Source organism: Mastacembelus armatus, chromosome 24 (genome assembly GCF_900324485.2).
Source record: "Mastacembelus armatus chromosome 24, fMasArm1.2, whole genome shotgun sequence".
Lineage (NCBI taxonomy): Eukaryota > Metazoa > Chordata > Actinopteri > Synbranchiformes > Mastacembelidae > Mastacembelus > Mastacembelus armatus.
Genome location: NC_046656.1, coordinates 15,030,333 through 15,049,737, shown reverse-complemented (window position 1 = coordinate 15,049,737; position 19,405 = coordinate 15,030,333). Strand labels below are relative to the sequence as shown.

The 19,405-nt window shown below is 37.0% G+C and overlaps 1 protein-coding gene across 4 annotated transcripts in view; it reads left to right on the top strand.

Moving 5' to 3' along the window:
• Positions 1-19,405, top strand: part of tbc1d32 (TBC1 domain family, member 32) — a 48,624-nt gene that overhangs the window by 16,038 nt on the left and 13,181 nt on the right. For 2 of the 4 annotated variants that reach the window (XM_026319069.1, XM_026319070.1), the window contains exons 23-31: positions 533-652; positions 868-956; positions 5,477-5,599; positions 7,355-7,463; positions 9,485-9,578; positions 9,666-9,791; positions 12,247-12,330; positions 17,044-17,113; positions 18,080-18,195. In XM_026319069.1, coding sequence (XP_026174854.1) covers positions 533-652; positions 868-956; positions 5,477-5,599; positions 7,355-7,463; positions 9,485-9,578; positions 9,666-9,791; positions 12,247-12,330; positions 17,044-17,113; positions 18,080-18,195 — 931 coding nt within the window. Of the gene's footprint in view, positions 1-532; positions 653-867; positions 957-5,476; positions 5,600-7,354; positions 7,464-9,484; positions 9,579-9,665; positions 9,792-12,246; positions 12,331-17,043; positions 17,114-18,079; positions 18,957-19,405 lie in introns of those variants that run through there. The other 2 variants (XM_026319071.1, XM_026319072.1) reach the window with 2 other exon arrangements.

The window sequence follows — 19,405 nt, the reverse complement described above, 5'->3', positions numbered from 1 at the left end:
ACTGCAAGTCTGAAAAGCATCTCTGAAACATCAAACAGGCAGGAGCAGATGAAAGAATAGACCTTTCAATCAAAGAAAAACTATACCATTATATATTTTTGCAAAAGCTTTGTTTCTTGCAAGCCATTTAATAAAACTTGAACTTGTATGTACAACTTTTTTTTTTTTTTTTTTTTCAGTCCTGTGGCTTCCTGTGATTTATTTTCAGGCAACTGTTCTACATGTTAAGATTTCATTTCATGCTGTAAAAGTGCTCACAGGCGGTCAGAATCTTTTTAAATCAGCTGACTAGGTCTGTCGTCACATTTCTTTAGTATTTGTATTTCAACCTTTTTTCTAATAGGGCTCTGTGTCATTGGCCAGTGAGTTAGACACTAAGAATTCCAATAAAAGTACTATATTTGAATCTAATGTGATCACAGTTTTGAGTCCTAAATTAAGATCTGATTTAAGCCTTTACATGTGTTGGCCTTCTTGTCTTCTACTGCTTTTTCTCATACTCTTTTCTTTGTGTTACTTTCCTCCTCTCCAGTACTTCCTGTCCTTGGTTAACCTGCTTTCCTCTTCCCATTCGGTGTGGGAGCTGCTGGGCCGACAGCCTTTAGCCAACAAGAGTGAATACACTCTAAGAGAAATGCCAACCTCCATTCCTGTGAGTATGTTTTACACTGTGCATCTCAGACTTTGTGTTGCCTCTTCCAGCCATTTGAGGGCATCTTTGCACTTTTATTTGCCAACAATCATCCAGAAATTTGTAAACCCCCAGTATGCTGAAGCTAATGTACACTTTCCACCTAAGATATTGTAAATGTTCACTGTATTTGTTTTGCACCACAGCCTTTCACAGCCTTTCATTTCACTCCACAGGATTTGATTGACAGGCTAATTGCTGTGGATTCAGATGCTAAGATTCATTCTCTTTTCCACTATGAGCAGTCCCACACATTCGGACTCAGGTGAGGCTGACTTTGAATTTTTTGTGCATATTATTTAACATCAGTGGCACAGTACAATATATATCGTATTGGTGTACGGTGATTGCACAGACACGCACACAGTTTAGCCTCTGGCAACAGCAGACTGATGGGGATTCTTTATAAATAAAAGCCTGCAAAAATGTCTCTGGATAAGAGAGAAATAAGCTCAGCTCTGAATGTTTGTGTATATTTGTCTATGTTTGAAGAACAGAGAGAGAGAAGGATTAACAGTCAAATTAGGGATAAGGTTACTGTTGCAAAATATATATCTTGGGTTTTGTGTGAAGCTCTTGTGGCTGCTGTGCATTCCCTTTGCCTTCTTTAAGGATTTCCAAAGCTCCAAGCTACATTTCCAAGCTTTTACTTGAGCCTTGCTGCCTCACTTTGTCTGTGCCTGTCAGTGAGCCCACTACTATTAAGATCCCGAAGCCATGTGAAAGAAACAAGAATTTCTATTCATTTGCCATCTAGACTGATAGATTAACTAACAGTGACACTCTGCCTCCCAGTGGGTTGCTATTGTAAATGTCCTAAATGTAGCGTTTTATTACATATATCAAATGTCAAGTCATACCATGTTAAATGTAAGGTATTAGTATAATATATAACAGCCTTGAACCAATAACTCCTGAGTATCCGTTAGTAACTAAGCAAGTTCTAATTTCAAAACTTCCAAAATTTGTTCCAATTCATTTCATTAGTTATTTTCCAAAATTATACAATTTGTGTTAAAAGGAGTACCACTGTCATATTTTTTTTTTTGCATGAAAAATATGTGAATTTTTTTACAGAATACAATGCTAACAACTTGGTAAACAACTGCCTATCTGATTAAGAGACACTGATAAATAAATACATATTTCAGGTTGACACATATTGCTACCTTGTGTGGTTATATGACGACAGGGAAGAAAGATGACTGATAACAGCTCCAGGTTGTTCTACTATTGGAATGAGTTTTTGCTTCCTGTGAATGTCTGTTTCCTCTCCTAGAATGTATGAAAGTGTTTCAGTACTTAGTAGCTGCATTTATATTCACTGCTACTTAGTTTTTATGTAGGTGCTTCTGTTTTGTGAGGTGTAGTGCTTCTTGCTTTGTAAACAAATAGCTCAGTACTCTTGAACTTTGATGCCATGTCTGGGGCATTCACCTCCAAGTCCACTCATTCCTAGTGAAGAAATGAATCTCAGAAAAATGACATATAATCAGAATAACACTTTCATATCAGATCTTGGAAAACAAATTATGCAAAATCATAAGTAATGTATAATTTTTTATTTTTTTTTCCCAACTATCCCTGTCCTGCCCACTGCTGATTATGTGGATGAGGTTTGTTCAGTGAGTAAGGATGGGGGAGGACAAAATGAATTGGCAAGTTGGAAAACAAACAGGACAGTGGCCCTCGAGGAACATGGGTTGGATACCCATGTTGTATGCACTCCCAGCAATGCGTGGGCATACTCCTGATAAGTTGGTGGATGGTGTTCTAATCAAAGTTAAGTTGAACCATTTTAAAACCAGTCGTAGGGTAAACATCAATGTTGTCTCACAGCATTTATCTTTTCTGGTGTTGTCAACAGGTCTAATTGTCAGCACCATTGTCAAACAAACATGTGCTAAAGAGAAGTGCAGGTCCCTTGACAAAAAAGAAGTCACAATTTCCACCCCACTTGATCTTCACAGGCTAATGAGAGCTAAAATCCCTCAGCTCTTTTCGTTGTTGCTAAAACCCTCTGTTGTCATGGCAACCAACTCTCATCCCCGTTTTTCCCCTGTCTGAATTGTTTGGATGCCTTTATTCTCTTTCTGCTGTGGATGGCTCAAAATGTGTGTGCTACGCAGAACCTCACACATTTAGCCATTACAATTGATTAAATGTTTTTGTTCAGTACAATACACATTAGAATTCTGATCCTAAAATATTTAATATATACCAGCATTTAAAGGAATAACAGTTTATTAAAAGCTTAATAACACTTATTTATACACTGTACGTAGAACAGAAAACTGTTCATTTCTTAAATTCAGATGGTAGAACAAAGGAACATTTTAATAGCGTCAAGACAAAGTCTTAAAAGCAGGTTAAAGTTATTTTGCCCTCACCACCATCGTGATCAACTATGATCATTTCATCTCTCCAAAGAGAAGTAAACTACATTAGAATAGATTAAGAATAAACAGAGGAAAATAAATATTTCAGCTTTTCTTAATAATCTGAACAAGACAGACATGAAAGCACCCTTCTAATTTATGCCTGTAGTTTGTGGGTTTATTGTTTTGCTACCTAGATTTGTGCAGATCATTATCTAAAACACTTTTTCCATTTTTAACTGAGTTGTGTTGCTACTAGCTTGTCACTACCTTTTACTATTCAAGGGCATAACTCGCAAACTATTTCATTATAGGGGATTTAGTAGTAGTTGGCACTTCCGTAAACCTATGGAAAAAGGATTTCCTATGGCCACAATTTATATTAAAACTCAAATGTAACATTTAAAATATCACCAGCATATATGTAAAAATGGTCTGGACTGATTTTAACAGCTCCCCTGACTGCTATAAGCTTACCAACTTGTGGACCATTTGCCCATGTAACTTGTCTTGATTAATCAGGCAGAGTGGACCAAATCACACTTGGTGATATAATCACACATTGGTTTATATATTTTTATTCTGATGCATGGCATACACTGGACTATCTGTCATAAAACAGGTGTTTCAGTACAAGTTTTCAACATTAGATAAAATAAACTGTATTCCTCATCAACCTGGACAGCACCTAAATGTTATATTAGTTTCATATCTTTGTCTCATACCTTAATCTGGTTGTTGTTCTCCTATTGTCCTATGCAGTTGATTGTGCAATGTCATTTAGCTGTTCTTGATGCCCAAAATATTTGCTGTTTTTCAATAATGGTAAACTGAATATATTTTAGTTTTGGACCATTGCTTGGTAAAACTATATATATTTTTTTTTTTGATAAAGTTAACTTTGATTAACTTGAGAACTTTCACAATTTGCTTACGGTTTATAGACTAAGTGATTAATTGAAGAAATTAACTGATAATGACAACAGTAAGTTGCAGTCCTAGAATGAAATCTCCTGCAGGCAATACAACTATTGATGTTTTCATAGTGTTACTAATGTAGTACTATTTACAACAGCTAAGCATTTTAAAAGACATCTGCTAGGGCAGTCTGTCCTCAACCCACTTGATAATAGCCTGTCAAAGTAGCAAACTGGAAACAGGGCTTGTACTTTTATTCATGGTTTCAAACAGTGAGAGGTCACAAGGCCTGACAGACTCTTTGCCTCTTGCTGTGCTGCAGCCAAAATGAGTGAGTACACTTGTCACTCACAGTAGTCTGAGAAGCTGCCCAGCACATCAGGAAATGAAGCAGCTGCTTACAAGGTAGCGATGTTTTTCACAGGGACTTACACCATCAAGACTTGCACAAAACCCAATCATGCAGTAGTCGGTAAAACTCAAAGAACACGTGCACACACTTTTAGAAATTAAAGTGACATTTTGTGAAAATCAGAGTAGTAGAATAACACACATTTCTTTATCTTTCATTGTCCATTTGTTGTTTTTGATTGCTTACTTTGGAAAAACTGTGCTCCACAAATATCTGTTGTATTAAAGGAAATAAACTTGCATATAGATAACTGTCTAAATTTATAGTAATAGTATAATTTGCATGTTCAAAATCAGAGTTAACTAAACAGTTTTTTACTAATTTAAGAACTTGCACAACTTTCAAGTCAGGTACACTTAGCATCACCTGACATGGTGAGAAGAATGTTTTGACAGAAACTAAGGCTATGACTAAGAAACTAAGCTAAACTGTGCAATTCCAGTTAATTGTGGGGGTGGTCTCGAGAGAAGGGGCACACATTCAGGACTAGTGACACACACCGGACCTTTCTAATATGCACTTACATACAGTCTAAATTAAGATAGGTTCCAGTGCACATGGGAGAAGGTGGTGAGGAACTGAAATTAGGTCTTTAGACATGGGCTACCACCCTTGTTCCCTTGGGAGTCTTATGATTATTTTACCTATAATTCCTTCAATATTTTAAATATCTCTAATAAAATTGACTGCTATTAGGGCTAAAGACACTGATGTGTACTGATGGGATTTTATGATGCTTATTCCTCTGTTTGGGAAACTCTGCTTTTTCAGACTCTTAGTCTTGTTTGCCACTTCAGTGTCTCCACACGCCAACACCCCACTTGGGCCTGGTGTCATTACTAGCAACTGAAAATGAACCTTGAAGCTTTTCCCAAGGGTTTCTATTTAACAAAGCTTGCAAGCTGGTGGGGAGAAATTGTGTTGACTGCTCCAACAGACACACACAAATGATCAAAGTCCAAATGGGATCTTCGTACGGTATGGATTATACCTTGACTGCTCTGTGCTGTTGTTCACCTCATGATGCCAGCCCTCTCTGTATTTTAATGTCTTGTGGTGTTTATGTGCATTTTGCAGACTTCTCAGTGTGCTCTGCTGTAATCTGGACTCATTTCTGTTGCTGGAGAGTCAGTACAGCATCTGCTCCATGCTGCTGCAGAGTCAGAGAGAGAACGTCACTGAAACAGACACCAACAAGGGGTATGAACTTAGGAATACATACCAATTTATTTGGAATATTCACTGTTGTATTGTACTGTTCTTGTATTTTATAGTTTGTTTTGTTGGAGTTCATTACATAAACAATTCTGTTGTGTTGATCTTCTACAGTAATTATAAGTGTAACTGATACTGCACAGACAGAATCACATTAAAGCAAAGTGTTTCTTGGACTGCTATGGATCTTTCTCATTTAAAGAAATAGTTCAATGTTTTAAGAAATACATGCATGCATTTTCACTGTCAGTGACATGAGATGATCAATATCAATCTACCAATGAAGTTTGTCCATCTTCTCATGTAACTTTTGGAAAAATGCAAATCATTATTTTCCCAAGTATAGAGCTATATCTGTACTAGTCCTCCTGTACTTACACATTACCACCTGGCTTGTCTAGACATTTCAAAGTATGTTTTCTAGAAAGTTCGGACAAGAGTTGAGTTGAACTGAAGGACATTACTTCAGACATGTAGACATTTGAATAGTTGCCACTTTGAGCACCTTCAGATCTCACGTAGTCATTCTCTCTCAAACTTCTGCAGTAAAGGCTTTTTGCTCCTCTGTGCTTCATCCTGATATGACAGACCACTTTCAGATTTAATCAGTGCTCAGGATGAGAAATTGTTTGTTTGTTTGCTTTGTCACGAATAAATGAAATAAAGCAGAAAGAAAGTGAAAAGGCCATCTTTGAAAGAGGGTGTTTAAGAGCCCCTCTCTCTTTATAATGGGTGGCAGAGCTCTGGTTATTGGTTATGAATGGAAATGCCCCTGAAATGCCAACTCACATCACATGTCTGAGTGCTGGCTCAATTTTGGAGAATGATGACTTGTTAATTCATTCTCCAATCTCCCTTTCCTGCCCTCAGTTCCCCTCATGCTTCCGTTATCATCACGGACATCATCTCTTCTTTTCCTTTTACCCTCCTTTCTTCCTCCTTTATTTATCCTGTTCAGTGTAATCCAAACTTTACTTTTTGGCATTTGCCTTTCGATTTACCCCAATTTCATTGCCATTCTTTCCTCCTAACTCTCATTTTTATATTTTGCTCTGACATTTTCAATATCAGTGACACCTAAATTCATGGAAACTACTTTTGTGGGAGCAATTTGCACATTTTATTTTACTTTTGAGTTCTTTGAGCCATGAGTAATTATGGCTTTTTTTGTTTTATTCACAAAAATGTATGCAAATTACATTTTGTGGCAATGAGGCTTTTCGAAAGAGCACTGTACAAAAAAGTAGTTCGATTTTATCACCATTTGGAAGTGCAAATTGTTTCAATTATAAGAACTACCCACCCAGCCTGACACTTTTTGACCCTAGAGTGCCTTAATAATTGGAATATTCTCTGATCTTATCAGAAATTTTAACATGGAAACACTTCTTTCTTTTCTAACTTGCCTCACAGCAGATATATTTGCAGCAATTCAAAGGCATCAAACTGTAAAAGGTCATATAAAAGACAGAAAAACTTGCCATGCTATACTAAATTGTGCAAAGTGCTGGTAATTTGAGTGTCATTCTTTTGCAACACCTTGTCCACCAAAAAATACTTTTACTGCACATATATGTGTGTGTGCAATAGGTCAAAAGTACTTTTTCTTTAATAAATAATATTGTATTACACAAATCTCAGTGAATGTCTCATACATCAGGACTTGCATCCATTTTCATTTTGGAACTAACCTTCCATTCATTTTTGTGTGATCTCCTCTCTTCTGTTAAACCTTCTCAGGGAGTTCATTATAGACAGTCTGTCAGTGGAAAGGAATCATGTGCTGGTTCGTGTTTGTGTGGTGGGAGGTCCAAGTGAGAGGAGGCTTCCCCCGCGAGCCCTGCAAGAGGTCAGCTATTGTAAGCCTTGGACATCATAGAGCACCTGCTCTAAACACTTCCATAGCAGGGAGCTCCACACAGGCCATTTATTAACAAAAGTCAGTCTTCACTGTGGTCATGATCTAGCTCTTGCACAAATCCATTCATCCATTTCTAGTCAGACTACATACTACTGGTAATTTTATTACAGATGAAAGGAATCCCTCTGATTACCAACTGGGCTTCAGTTGTTTGATGCCTGCAATGTTTTTTTTACTCAGCATGTTTTGAGAAAGATATCAATTATTTAGGTGTTGTTTACACTGAGCTCAAAACAGGAACTAATTTGCACTGAGGTCAAGTAAAGGATATGAAAGAGATTTCTAAAAGAGAGTGTAAATTAGTTTAGTGAGTGTTCCCTTCATGTTTCGTAGGTCTCTTTTATTCACTCACAATACAGAGAGCAGAAAGCTGCTAACCTAAGTACTGATATTGTGTGAAGATTACAAAAACAAATGAATAAAGAAGCTATTCTTGGTGGGAACTGAATGTTAAAGCGATAATTATTTCTGTTCAAAGTCTCTGTCCTAATGTAACATTTTTAAACATGTTTAGAACTGCTCTAGACACTGTATATAATAGTCAGCTTTCTGGTACTTCAGGAATGCATAGGACTAACCAAAGATGGCTCCGCAGATATTAGTATATTTTTATGAAATTATCTAAAAAACTAAAGCTATCATTGAGCACACCCAGTTCATGCTCTTGGTCACATTTCTTCAAATTTATGTACTGATGTGACATGAGAGTTCCTGTCCTATGATTTATCATGTTTGTAGTACTTTGTTTTATTGCCACTTGGGAAAGTTGGTCTGAATCTTATAATTGCTGCCCTGATACTGTATGTGTGTTTAACGGAAGAGTTGAGGATTTTTCATGTTGGTGTCAAAGCAATATTGAGGTCTAATCCTTATGTATGTGGAAATAGGTCTGAGTTATTGTCACTTCTATTCTCCGTGCTGAATGTTTCCACTCAGAACGTCACTATAGTGTAAAAAGTCAGGGACAAACTGGGCAATGTTTGTTTTATGCAAAAACTTAAAGGGTGCCTGAGGCTTAAATGCAGCTTCTGTTGTCCCATCCAAGCTACAAGCTATTTGCAATGTCTTCTTCTGCAGTTTTTTTTTTTTTTTTTTTTTTTTTTTATAGACAGATTGTCACTTTTTCCCCAGAAAGCGAACAGTTTCTTTAATGGTAAATTATATTACCACAGAGAACATTTGATACAAAAAATAGAAGAAAAGACAAAATTGTCAAGTATTTGATGTCATGGTGCATAGAATAAAAGAAGTAAGCCTCAAAACTGTACAAGTATTGTTTGCCATCGTCAGCACCTATCCAACATACATGACCTACAGGACTGAGAATGTAAGAAACTCCATTAACATTCAGAGCACATTATTTTGGTTATGTGCTGAGCAATGACTTAAGAGTCTCGGTTCTTCAAAAGTATGTTTTGAGAGATGTAATAAATGTACCATAAAGTGACTGACAAAGAAAGAATTAAATGAAGGAAAACTAGAAAGGAGGAAAGAATGGATAGCATACAAATGTGAGCAAACACATTATGTGATTAACTGCTACCAGCTGGGTGTTGAACAGTTCCTCAGTAATGAATTTATCCACTTTTTAACTACCCCACACTGTTCATAGTGAAATGTTTTTAAAATGCTGCCATCAAACGTTCTCATCAGACAGTTTTTTAGCATATTAAATTACAAACAAATGCTAACAATCCAACATAGTGGCACATAAATAGTCCAGCAAACTCATAAACAGCAATAACAACTGTCTAGTCAGTGCAGTGCAGAAATGAATCAAAGAAGAAAATCCAAGTATCATGAATCATGTAAGTCAGAAAGGGACTGTTATTTTCCATCACAGTTACAATCTAATCATGTTACAGATATGTTTCTGAAATGAAATCATGTTTATTGCATTAAGCTCTTATCTTAACTAGTTTACTCTTGTCTTTATCTGCTCATTCCAGGGAGAGCATCCTTATATATGGCCAATGTTTTCAAGCTATCCTCTACCTCACTGCTACACCTTGGACCCACCAAGTATTCACCTTAACTCACAGGGTATGAGGAATGTTGATGAAGATGCTGACATTTACTGGTGCATTATTGTTTTAATTTTTTCACCTATAGTCTTTTCTTCCTGTTCAGACTGTGAGATCAGTGCTTTGCTGGCAGCATCTGATGACACAAAGAGTGAGGAGAGCTGGCTGGAGAAATGCCAGAGACAGTACTACAAAATCATGACCTCCAAACCTGACATCTTAACTGGAAATGGTAAGTTATTACTAAGTTCACTGGCTATCTGTGTATTTTCCTTGTATCCAGGAATTTATACCTTCTAGTAGCATAACAACAATCATATTACAACTCTCAGCCACATGTCATTTACTGCTTAAACTGATCTGAAATTGGTTAAATGCATTCACCTTTTGTGTTAATTGTATTTGTTGAATGTGCTGAAGCCATTTTGCCTAAAGCAACCTGGAGAATGACAGCTGCCATATTAGGCCCTGTAGTGTAGAGCCTACTTTTATAGATGACTTCCTGATGCAGTTACATTTAGGAAGAGTAAAGATTAAATATGTACCTTTTCAACCACCTCCCAGCATGGTTAGAGAAATTGGGTTCTTATCTTCCTAAAATGCATTTTGGGTGCGTTTATGCTTTTTTTTTTTTTTTTGTTTTATCTGCCCAAGATGAATTAAGTGATTAAATGTAAATTGAGCTTTGTTATTATCATAAGAGAGGGCACATCAAAAGACATATAGCTCAGCAAACTGACTGAATGCTCCAATGATCTCATTGACGTTCAAGTGAAGTGATTATAATTGCAGCTCACCATAATAATCAACTAGCTGTGAGGATGCAATGTAAAATACATGCTGTGCAATAAGCAGCACAACACAGGTTACGATAAACGTGTCATTATAACATTATATACTATAAATAACATTATATACTATAAAAAATATATATTTATATATATGAAGAAAAATATTAATATGGTACAATCTAACTATAATGCACCATAGATTCTGTATTTCACATTATCTCTTAATATCATCTAGGGTGCTGCAGGTGTACCATGCACCTCCTTTCCAAGATTACATACTGCATCTGATGTCCATGAAGCTTTTGAGTTTGTCATTTCCATTGACATCTACTATGAAATACTGACGCCTACTTTTCCTACATAGGAGTAAATAGCTGTGATTCAAGGAGGACAAAATATATTTAGATGAATGAAGGCTGAAATCATGTTATTAATGTTCGTGCTATACAGTGATTGCTCTCTTTCATCAGCACAGAGTTGATCTCAGCCTGCAAAAGCATCTAGTTTATGTTCTACAGCACTCATTTAAAGCTTTTCACTGGAAGACCATGATCAAGATTTATCTGTTGAGCTCTCCTCTGCTGTAGAATAGCCATTTTATTTGGCATGTCATTAACCACGCAAAACCTAGCATTGCACTTAAAAAAAAAAAAAAAAAACATTAAATGAAGGAAATTGTAGCATTTATAGGCGGGCTACTAAATTAACCTACCTCCTAGGCAATTTATTTAACATGCGTCTCTAGCTCGGCATATGAAGATGGTGTGATTATCAGGCAGCCAGGCTGCTATTCAGCTGCAAGATGAAAATGATTAACGATACTATCTCTTGATCAAAACACCCATGATTAGAACTGTTTGCAGTTCAATACCTCACTATCTTGTCAGCTTACTGATTGCTTAATTGGTCTTTCTCAACAGCATGCCAGTGAGAAACATTCATTCCCAGAGTTGCATTGTGAATCCTGCAAGCAGTTATGATCAGAACTCATTGTGTTCTAAGATGACAACCAGTAAAATGCCAGAAGACCATGCTTTATTACAAAAGCATTCATTGATATCAACATCTTATGTCACTTTAACACTTTATATGAGGGGCTTTATATTGACATTTAAGTAATGGAGGAGAAAGCGGTTCAGGTAGAAGTGATCAGGCTAACATACTGAAGGATGTATGTTCATAAAGTCCCTTTCATTTCAACAATAAACCCATTATTTCATCACCTCAATTTTTTTTCCCACACACTTTTTATATTTTGTGATAATTGCTAACCTTCCCCTGTTGACTCTTGAAAAGAAAGCCAAATAAGATCAAAACTATTAAGCCTTGGTGAAGCTTTTGTTAGTTATTAAACAGTTCCAAGCCAAAAGCAGTTGCTGAATAGAAAGTGTTTATCAAAAGTCATTGGGCAGCAGTTATGTATGAATGAAAAAGTATACTATCTATACTAATCACTAAAATAGATTAATTTATTTAATTGCAGTGCTGGAAGTGGACCAGAAGTGGTGCTGTTACTCTACATACTGAATCAACAAGGCCAAATTAATTATGTCATTAGAGATGGGAGACTAAATATCAGACATACGGTACCTCTCAGTATAACATGCTACAGTTAAACAGCTCTTCAAAGCACAACCTGCAAAATAACATTTAAGTTGAATTAACACTTACTGGCAAAAGAAGTCGGAGACTTATCCATCCTACATGAAATGTTTTCCTTTCTCTTATATTAGTGATTTTTATTCATTTGCTTAATTTGGCTTTATTAAAGCTCACAAGTATATTCAGTCTAAAAATAGTTGTGCTGACATATCTTGCGAATTGGTTTTCCTTGGAACACAATATTTATTTTTGCTCTTCTTGCATAAGTTTTGTGCGTCTGCTTTTTCTTTTCAGTGCTGGCTGACCTTCTGGAGAAGGTTGTGGCCCATCTATCCAATTCTGCCACTGAGTGCTTCTTCTCTCCAGCTCAGTACAAAGGTCAGTGCAGAAGAGCAACACATTGAGTTTTGACAAAGGAAAATAACCAAAGTGTACTCTGTGGACCACTGCAGTAAGCCAGATGGTCTTTAGGTGTTTATATTTGGTACATAAATCTTACCACTGTAGTTTTCCTCTTTTTCTTTTGCTTATTTTCTGCGTTATTTAAATTATATATATATATATATATTTTTTTTTTTTCCATGAAAAAAGGCATGAATAGTTGAGTTGCTTTAACTTATAAATAATTGACAGTATATACTGACATAAATGCCCAAAGGTCAAGGATCAACACTGAAGCTTAATCATCAAATCTGTGGTTAAATGTCATTGAAACCTGACTGAACCTGTCAAGATCACCAAAATGTGGTGACTAAGGTCATGTGGTGGGGCAGGTTTATGTGATCAATCCAGCAATGTAGTGAGAATGAACTGGGAACATGTTGTAGAGTAGCAATTCTCAACCAGCGGTAAATGTAACCCACAGAGGAGTAATTCAGGTCCTGTGCGTGTGACAAGACTATGAAGGAGTGTAGCTAACAGCATGTTAAAGTTCTACATGTTTAGGAAAATTAACACAAAGAAGATTGTGAATTTGTGTGACAGTGACGTTATTTAGGATTAAAAATGGATTGTCAAATGACAGAGTGTATCATGCATGCCTGTTTTACAGACTATAAAGTTTGACAAGGAAATTTTAGTGTTTGTGATTTTGGTTTGTAAAAACAGATTTGACTTAAGATGACTAGGGCCTGACTACTGGCTCCTCAAAGGGAAGTTGTCCTAGATTGTATGGACGGGTCAGTCAAGTTTTTCTAGGACGGTCTGCCCCAGGGACTCCATAATCAGCAGACTGGTATCAGGAGGTCTGAAGGACTCCAGCTTTTGGCAAAATTGCAGCGGACTCATGAAAGGAAGGCAAAGCTTGGTCTGGGTTGTTTCAGGAGTAAAAGAACACTGTTCAGAGTGGAAGGAACACTCTAGGGAAGGTGTAAGACAAGATGTAAAATAGAAAGCAATATAAAATAAGACCTGTACAGGAATGGAAATGGAATGGAAAACAACTACTCAGTGCATATAAAATAATTCAGTAGGATCAGATATTATGAATTAGTAGACAGTTATTTGTGGCAAGATGTCTGTATAATGTTTCTGAAAATGCAGTGTAAATAATGAATAATATTTAAATGGATATTGTATGTGATATGTGTTCAGCGTGATGTAATTTATTGTGAATTTTTCAGTATGAGACTTGTCAGCTAGGTTTTTTTTTTTTCTCCAGTGAATGGTGAAATATTTCCCAGTTTTTCTCACTACTGTCTCTAAGTACAGAGGCATGTCTCCTCTGAAGCTACATTGATGATGAATCTAAATTCAGTGTTTGTTTTGATGATTTATTTATCTAAGTTCATTTATATGCTTCAAAGTTGATTTTTCCACTTTGACGCTCATGTTTTTATACTAATTTAACTTTTAGAAGTCAGACTGATTTAATATCATTTCATCATCAAAACGCGCCGGCGCGTGCGTCGACCCCAGAGGGTTAATGCAGAACAGTCTGGGACAATAGTCCACCCAAATTTTACATCCAGTGTTGTAAATAGTTTTGATATTCTTTGAATATTCTGATCACATGTAAAGGACTTACTGTAGCGATAAAAAGTACTGGGAATAAATGTACAACTAAATTATGTATAAATACACTAATTTACAACTGTGGTCAAGTTCAAAGAGAATCTTAAAAATAGGACCCAATTTTAGAAAACGGACCTTAAAAACAACAGTTCATAAATAATCATCGGAAAACTGTTACTTGATATTTATGGATGTGTTGCACGTTGGCAGTAGGCCTTCAGTCAGCGCAGTTGCATAGAGGCTGTTCTGTGACAGAGGTCTTGCACCTGCTGCTCCAGCATCAAAACAAGAATTAGTTATGAAATTGCCGTATTAACCTGCATTACTCCATCTCCTTAAATATTCTAAACACTAACTGCGATTCCATTCAGCCTTGGAAACTCTGACCCCAAAATGGCCTCTGAGGAGACCATGCACCTGAGCTCTTGTTGAAGTCTGCAATGTGCCACTTACATGTCTGTGCATGGGTGTGGTGGCATATTGGATGGCAGGCACCTCTGTTCATTTGATTGACACCGACTACAGTTTCAGTCACTCTGCCCCACTTGAGTGCTTCCATTGTATTGAGAGAGCAGAGTCATTTGCCAAGTATTAACCTCTGTCAGTTCACTGTTCTGAGTTGTATCTCCTCCACTCCTTCATGGGCCAGACTCCTGAAGGCAGCTGCTCAGCAATCTCATTTATTTCAGGTGCCTGTTGAAATTGGGTGGCTGGAAACAAAGAGAGATCACCTTTTATGTGACCTTTACATCTTAATATATCAGTCAATGATCTAAGCTTTCTGAAATGAATCCTTATTTAAATGGAGTTTCTCCCCACATTCTGGCTTTGATTAAGCCTCCTTTTCAGTATTTTAGTAAGGTGAAGACCAAAAATACTTAAAACAACACAAGACAAGAACATTTTAACTTAATATAAATCATGATGTTTTCATTCCAAAATGATGCAACTTGCTAAACTAGAGCAAAACAAAAACTATGTAACAATTGTAATTAAATATCAAAGTATGTAATATATAAAAGCAGAAAAACAATCGTTTGTAATGATGGATGAGCTCACATTGTAAAGATATTGCACATACAGGATATTAGGAGCCAATCCTAGGTGACAGATGAGAGGCAGTGTACATGCCGGATAGATCACCAGTCCATCTCGTGACAAAAGAGTCAAACGGGGCTCATAGTTGGAAAAATGTTCTCTAAGGTCTAGTGATGTTGGCTCAGTTGTCAAGGAATAGCAGATGTCTGGAAAATGTTGAACACAAGATTTAACCTCCACATGGCTCGAAAGTTGAGTTTGGCAGTATATTTGACCTTGGAAAATGGAGTTTGCAACTATCTCGGGTTAGAATCTGCCTTCAGGTGTGTGTACCATGTTTTTGTTACGTTGTGGACTGACACCTGTTAACACAGAGAGTGGGCTTGCTTGTGGGGGCGAAGTCCAGGTCCCCCACCATGTAAATCACAACGTGTTAAAGAGACAACTTAATTTAAAGCTTGGGTGAGGTTATGTTAGGGTTAGCTTAAGGTTAGGAGTAAGGGTTAGACAGGTAGTGGTTATGATTAAGGTTAGGGCAAGTCTCAAGGAATTAAATCGAATTAAGTCAATGTAATATCCCCACGGGGAAATGGAAACAAGTTTTTGTGTGTGTGTGTGTGTGTGTGTGTGTGTGTGTGTGTGTGTGTGTGTGTGTGTGTGTGTGTGTGTGTGTGTGTGTGTGTGTGTGTGTGTGTGTGTGTGTGTGTGTGTGTGTGTGTGTGTGTGTGTGTGTGTGTGTGTGTGTGTGTTTTCATATGCCACCTTAACTTTCACAGCCGCTTTGCGTGACAATTAAGAACAGATTGTCACAACTAACACTAGAGCTACATTGCATGTACTGTACCATCTTTTATTAGTCACTTTTTAACAAAAGGTAAATGGTCGTGATTATAGTTATTACAAACTGTAGAAAAGGCTCTGGTGGCACAATGCTGGAGAGACCGTAAGAGAGGAATGAGGAGGGAGGGAATAAGTGCAACAGGAGAGCATTTATCTCCATTAGACTGTAATTGCCATCAGCAAGAGGTTTTTAGAGATGTTAATATGTGTGGAGAGCAATGTGAGAGAGAAAATACAGAACTAGTTGTCCTGGCATTTCTTCATGCCCCCATCAAAAGCTGATTTTTCTCAATTAGTACTAGCAATTTGATGGCCTGTGATTATTCCACATTCCTCAGCTCTGCTATTTTTATGGTAACAGTGTTGAATTTGAGTTGAAATTATCTCATCATCTTACCATAGGCTATCAGAAGCAGCGCATCCATTAGCACAAATGTAGTAATAATCTGCTTCTCAACAACGAGAAAGCAGTGGAAACACCTCAGAACACAAAATATTACTCCTCTAGCATGTTATTGCTCCATTCACTGCTCTCTCCACACAATTACAACTGTAACTCCAAAAACTAATATATTTTTATGATTCTACACACTCTTCACTCCAAGAGCCCATGAGAGCAGCTGGTGAAACCGATAGCTCAACAGCCTGTACAAAGTTGTAGCATGTGGATCTAAAGCTGACCTGCTTGAGTATTTTCAGCCGCTGTAATATCTCACTGTTGGACCCAACTTCACAGATGAAGTCCTGAGATAAAAAGCTTTCTCACAAGGCTCAAAATTTCATACTATATTTTTCCCAAAATTCCACCACAATTCTAAAATCATGAGTTATGACTCGAGTGCTCTAAACCATCTAAACGCTGCTGTGAAATTACCCGTGGCTGACTGTTAGTAAAATTACCCAAGTCACCTTGATACCTTGCAAACATCACAATTAAATGCCAAACGGCTGCTGTAAAACTGCCAACTACAAAATTACCCAGACACATCACATTTGTAGCAAGTCATGATAGGACGGTCATAATCCACTGTGTTAGTGATGTCTGGGGATTTCCCCCCCCCCCCCCCCCCCAACTTTCAACTTTTTTTTCAACTCAACTTTTTTTTATGTTCTTGGTCAAAAACCTCAAGCCATACCCTCTCTGAGTATTGCCTTGTTTGATAATAACCACCACTCTTTTTTAATTGCCTTGTTTTACAGCAGAGGATAAGGGGGTGACGAGTGCAGTATTATCATCTGTGGAACAGCTGGGAATCAACACCTGTCTGAGGTACTGTACTGTATGTAAAGCTCATAAACCCCTATTTAATCAGAATGTTTTACAGACAGTGTTACAGCTGCAACCTAGGTGCACATCAGTCATACATCACTCCGCCAGATATTATTACTAGAGACCCCCCCCAGCGGTGCATGTTTCATGGTAGATATAGATGATAATACAGAGAAATATTAATCTCCTCTATTCCTACATAAGTATTGAAACCTCCACATCTCCTCTAATGATGCAAATGTTCATAATATTTGGTCTCTTTTTTTTTAATCTTTTCATAAGTAAGCCTGACTTGTTACTGATTTCTCACTTCTCATTTCTGTCTTTAATGATACCCTGCTGCTGCATTACATCTTCTCATAACTTGTTCCCTAAAGGAAGCTTTGCAGCTCAAAAGCTGTTGAAAGCATGTTCAGAAAATCTGAGTGCCATGTCTACATTTTTGGTATCAACAGCATATAAGAATTATCCACGTAAAGCTATATCTTACAGGCTTCAAAGTTGTTGGACATAAATTATAATAATCCTTGACTTACAAGTGTCGGACTTGCTCAGTTAAATCTGACTACACTGGACTTGTTGAGTATATAGTCTTTTGGGGTATTTGCATGAGGCATACTATTGCTTTGTCTCTGAATTTAGTGATATCTGTCATTGTATTGTGCAGCTTTCATTTGAGTTACAAGAAAGGTTATGGAAAGTTGATAAAACTGACAGCACAAAATAGGTTTCACAGTAATACAGCTTTATTTCATTTTAGTCTTCATATATGGTGCAAAAAGAGCAAATGTGATACTGAACAGCAGCAGAGTATTTTCATGGATGAAGGAAGGTCCTTCTAAATGACCTTGGGTTTAATGTGGTGAAAACCTAAATAGCCAGTGGCAGTGTAAGGCAAACAAACCCATGAAGAGCTGGTAAATGCATGGGAACAAGTACAATTCACGTCTTATCTTGTGTCTACAGATACGGTAGCTACCTCCAGTTACTCAAAGATGATGCAGTGCATGACCTGACGCTACTAATGAAACACATAAAGTTCTTCTTGTCCACACAGAGAGTCAAAACCTCTTCAGAGTTCAGTATCCTTTTTAAAATCCTCCTCTGGCTCAATGTACAGTACGTAGACATGGTGTGGCTGTAAAAGGCATTCACCCTTACTGACACAAATCATGCATATTTTCTTGGGCTGCCATGTTTATTTTAATATACAGTTGACAATGTTCTGAAAGTTGTCTTTCATGAAACTAAAGTGTGTCATGTCTAAAAGGTTATGACAGTAGAAAGGGGGGGGTTATTACACTTCATTGTCAGATTTAATTTTCAAAGAATTTGAAGAGTCCTGGAAAGGAAATAAAGAAATGATTTTACAGGGAAGATGATGTTTAATTTAGTCAGTAAGTTAGCGTGAGCTTTTCAATGTTATTGAGTGATTGTACATACAAATGCTTTAACTCCCTGAAGGTTCTGCTTTATTTATACTTTATCATTCAAAATGATGTCTTGACACACTGTAGTATTAGTTTCAAAGAGCATTTAGTATTAGTTTCAAAGAGCATGTAGTGATGCTTAACTGGCTGCATTTGTCTGAGAGTTGAGTTTGTTTAGTTGTTTGCCTCTTGAGGAACATTTTTAGACTTATTGGCTTTGAAGTTGAGACTGATAGATGTTTTAAGGTTTTTAGAAATAATAGTTTTACAGAAAACCTTAAGTCCAAGTACAATAACGGTACTTGGATTTTCATTAGCTTTCAGCTAATGTGTCAAAACTCCAGAACTGGCAGTTAATTAGTTGAAATTACCTAAAACTGAGACCAAAGATTTGACTCTGAGCTGTATGTAACCAAAACCCCCCCCCCCCCCCCTTTTTTTTTTTTTTAAACGCTTTGTGCACATGTATCTGTACACAATTTACTGTTTTTGGATTTTACTAATCTAATAAGTTCACAATGATAGGACTAGTACTACCGGAGAACTGGACCTTGGCAGTCTGTAGGAGACTATTTTTCTGCTATGAGATAATGGTCTGATGTATCAGGGTTAATTGACTGTCTCGGCGTTACTCACTCTGAGGCTGACACTCTGTGACACCAGTGTCAGCTGACAGTAAAGTGGTATTAGCTTAATGCTTAACACACCAATTCTGTTGTTTGAATTAGGAATGTATACAGTCAAATTAGAGTTTTTAATGCCACATTGAAGTAATACTCTGTAGCTCGTTATAATTTTGTTTGTTATAATAGATTGTTTGAAGGAAAGATGAACATTGCATGGATTTACAGTCCACATGTGT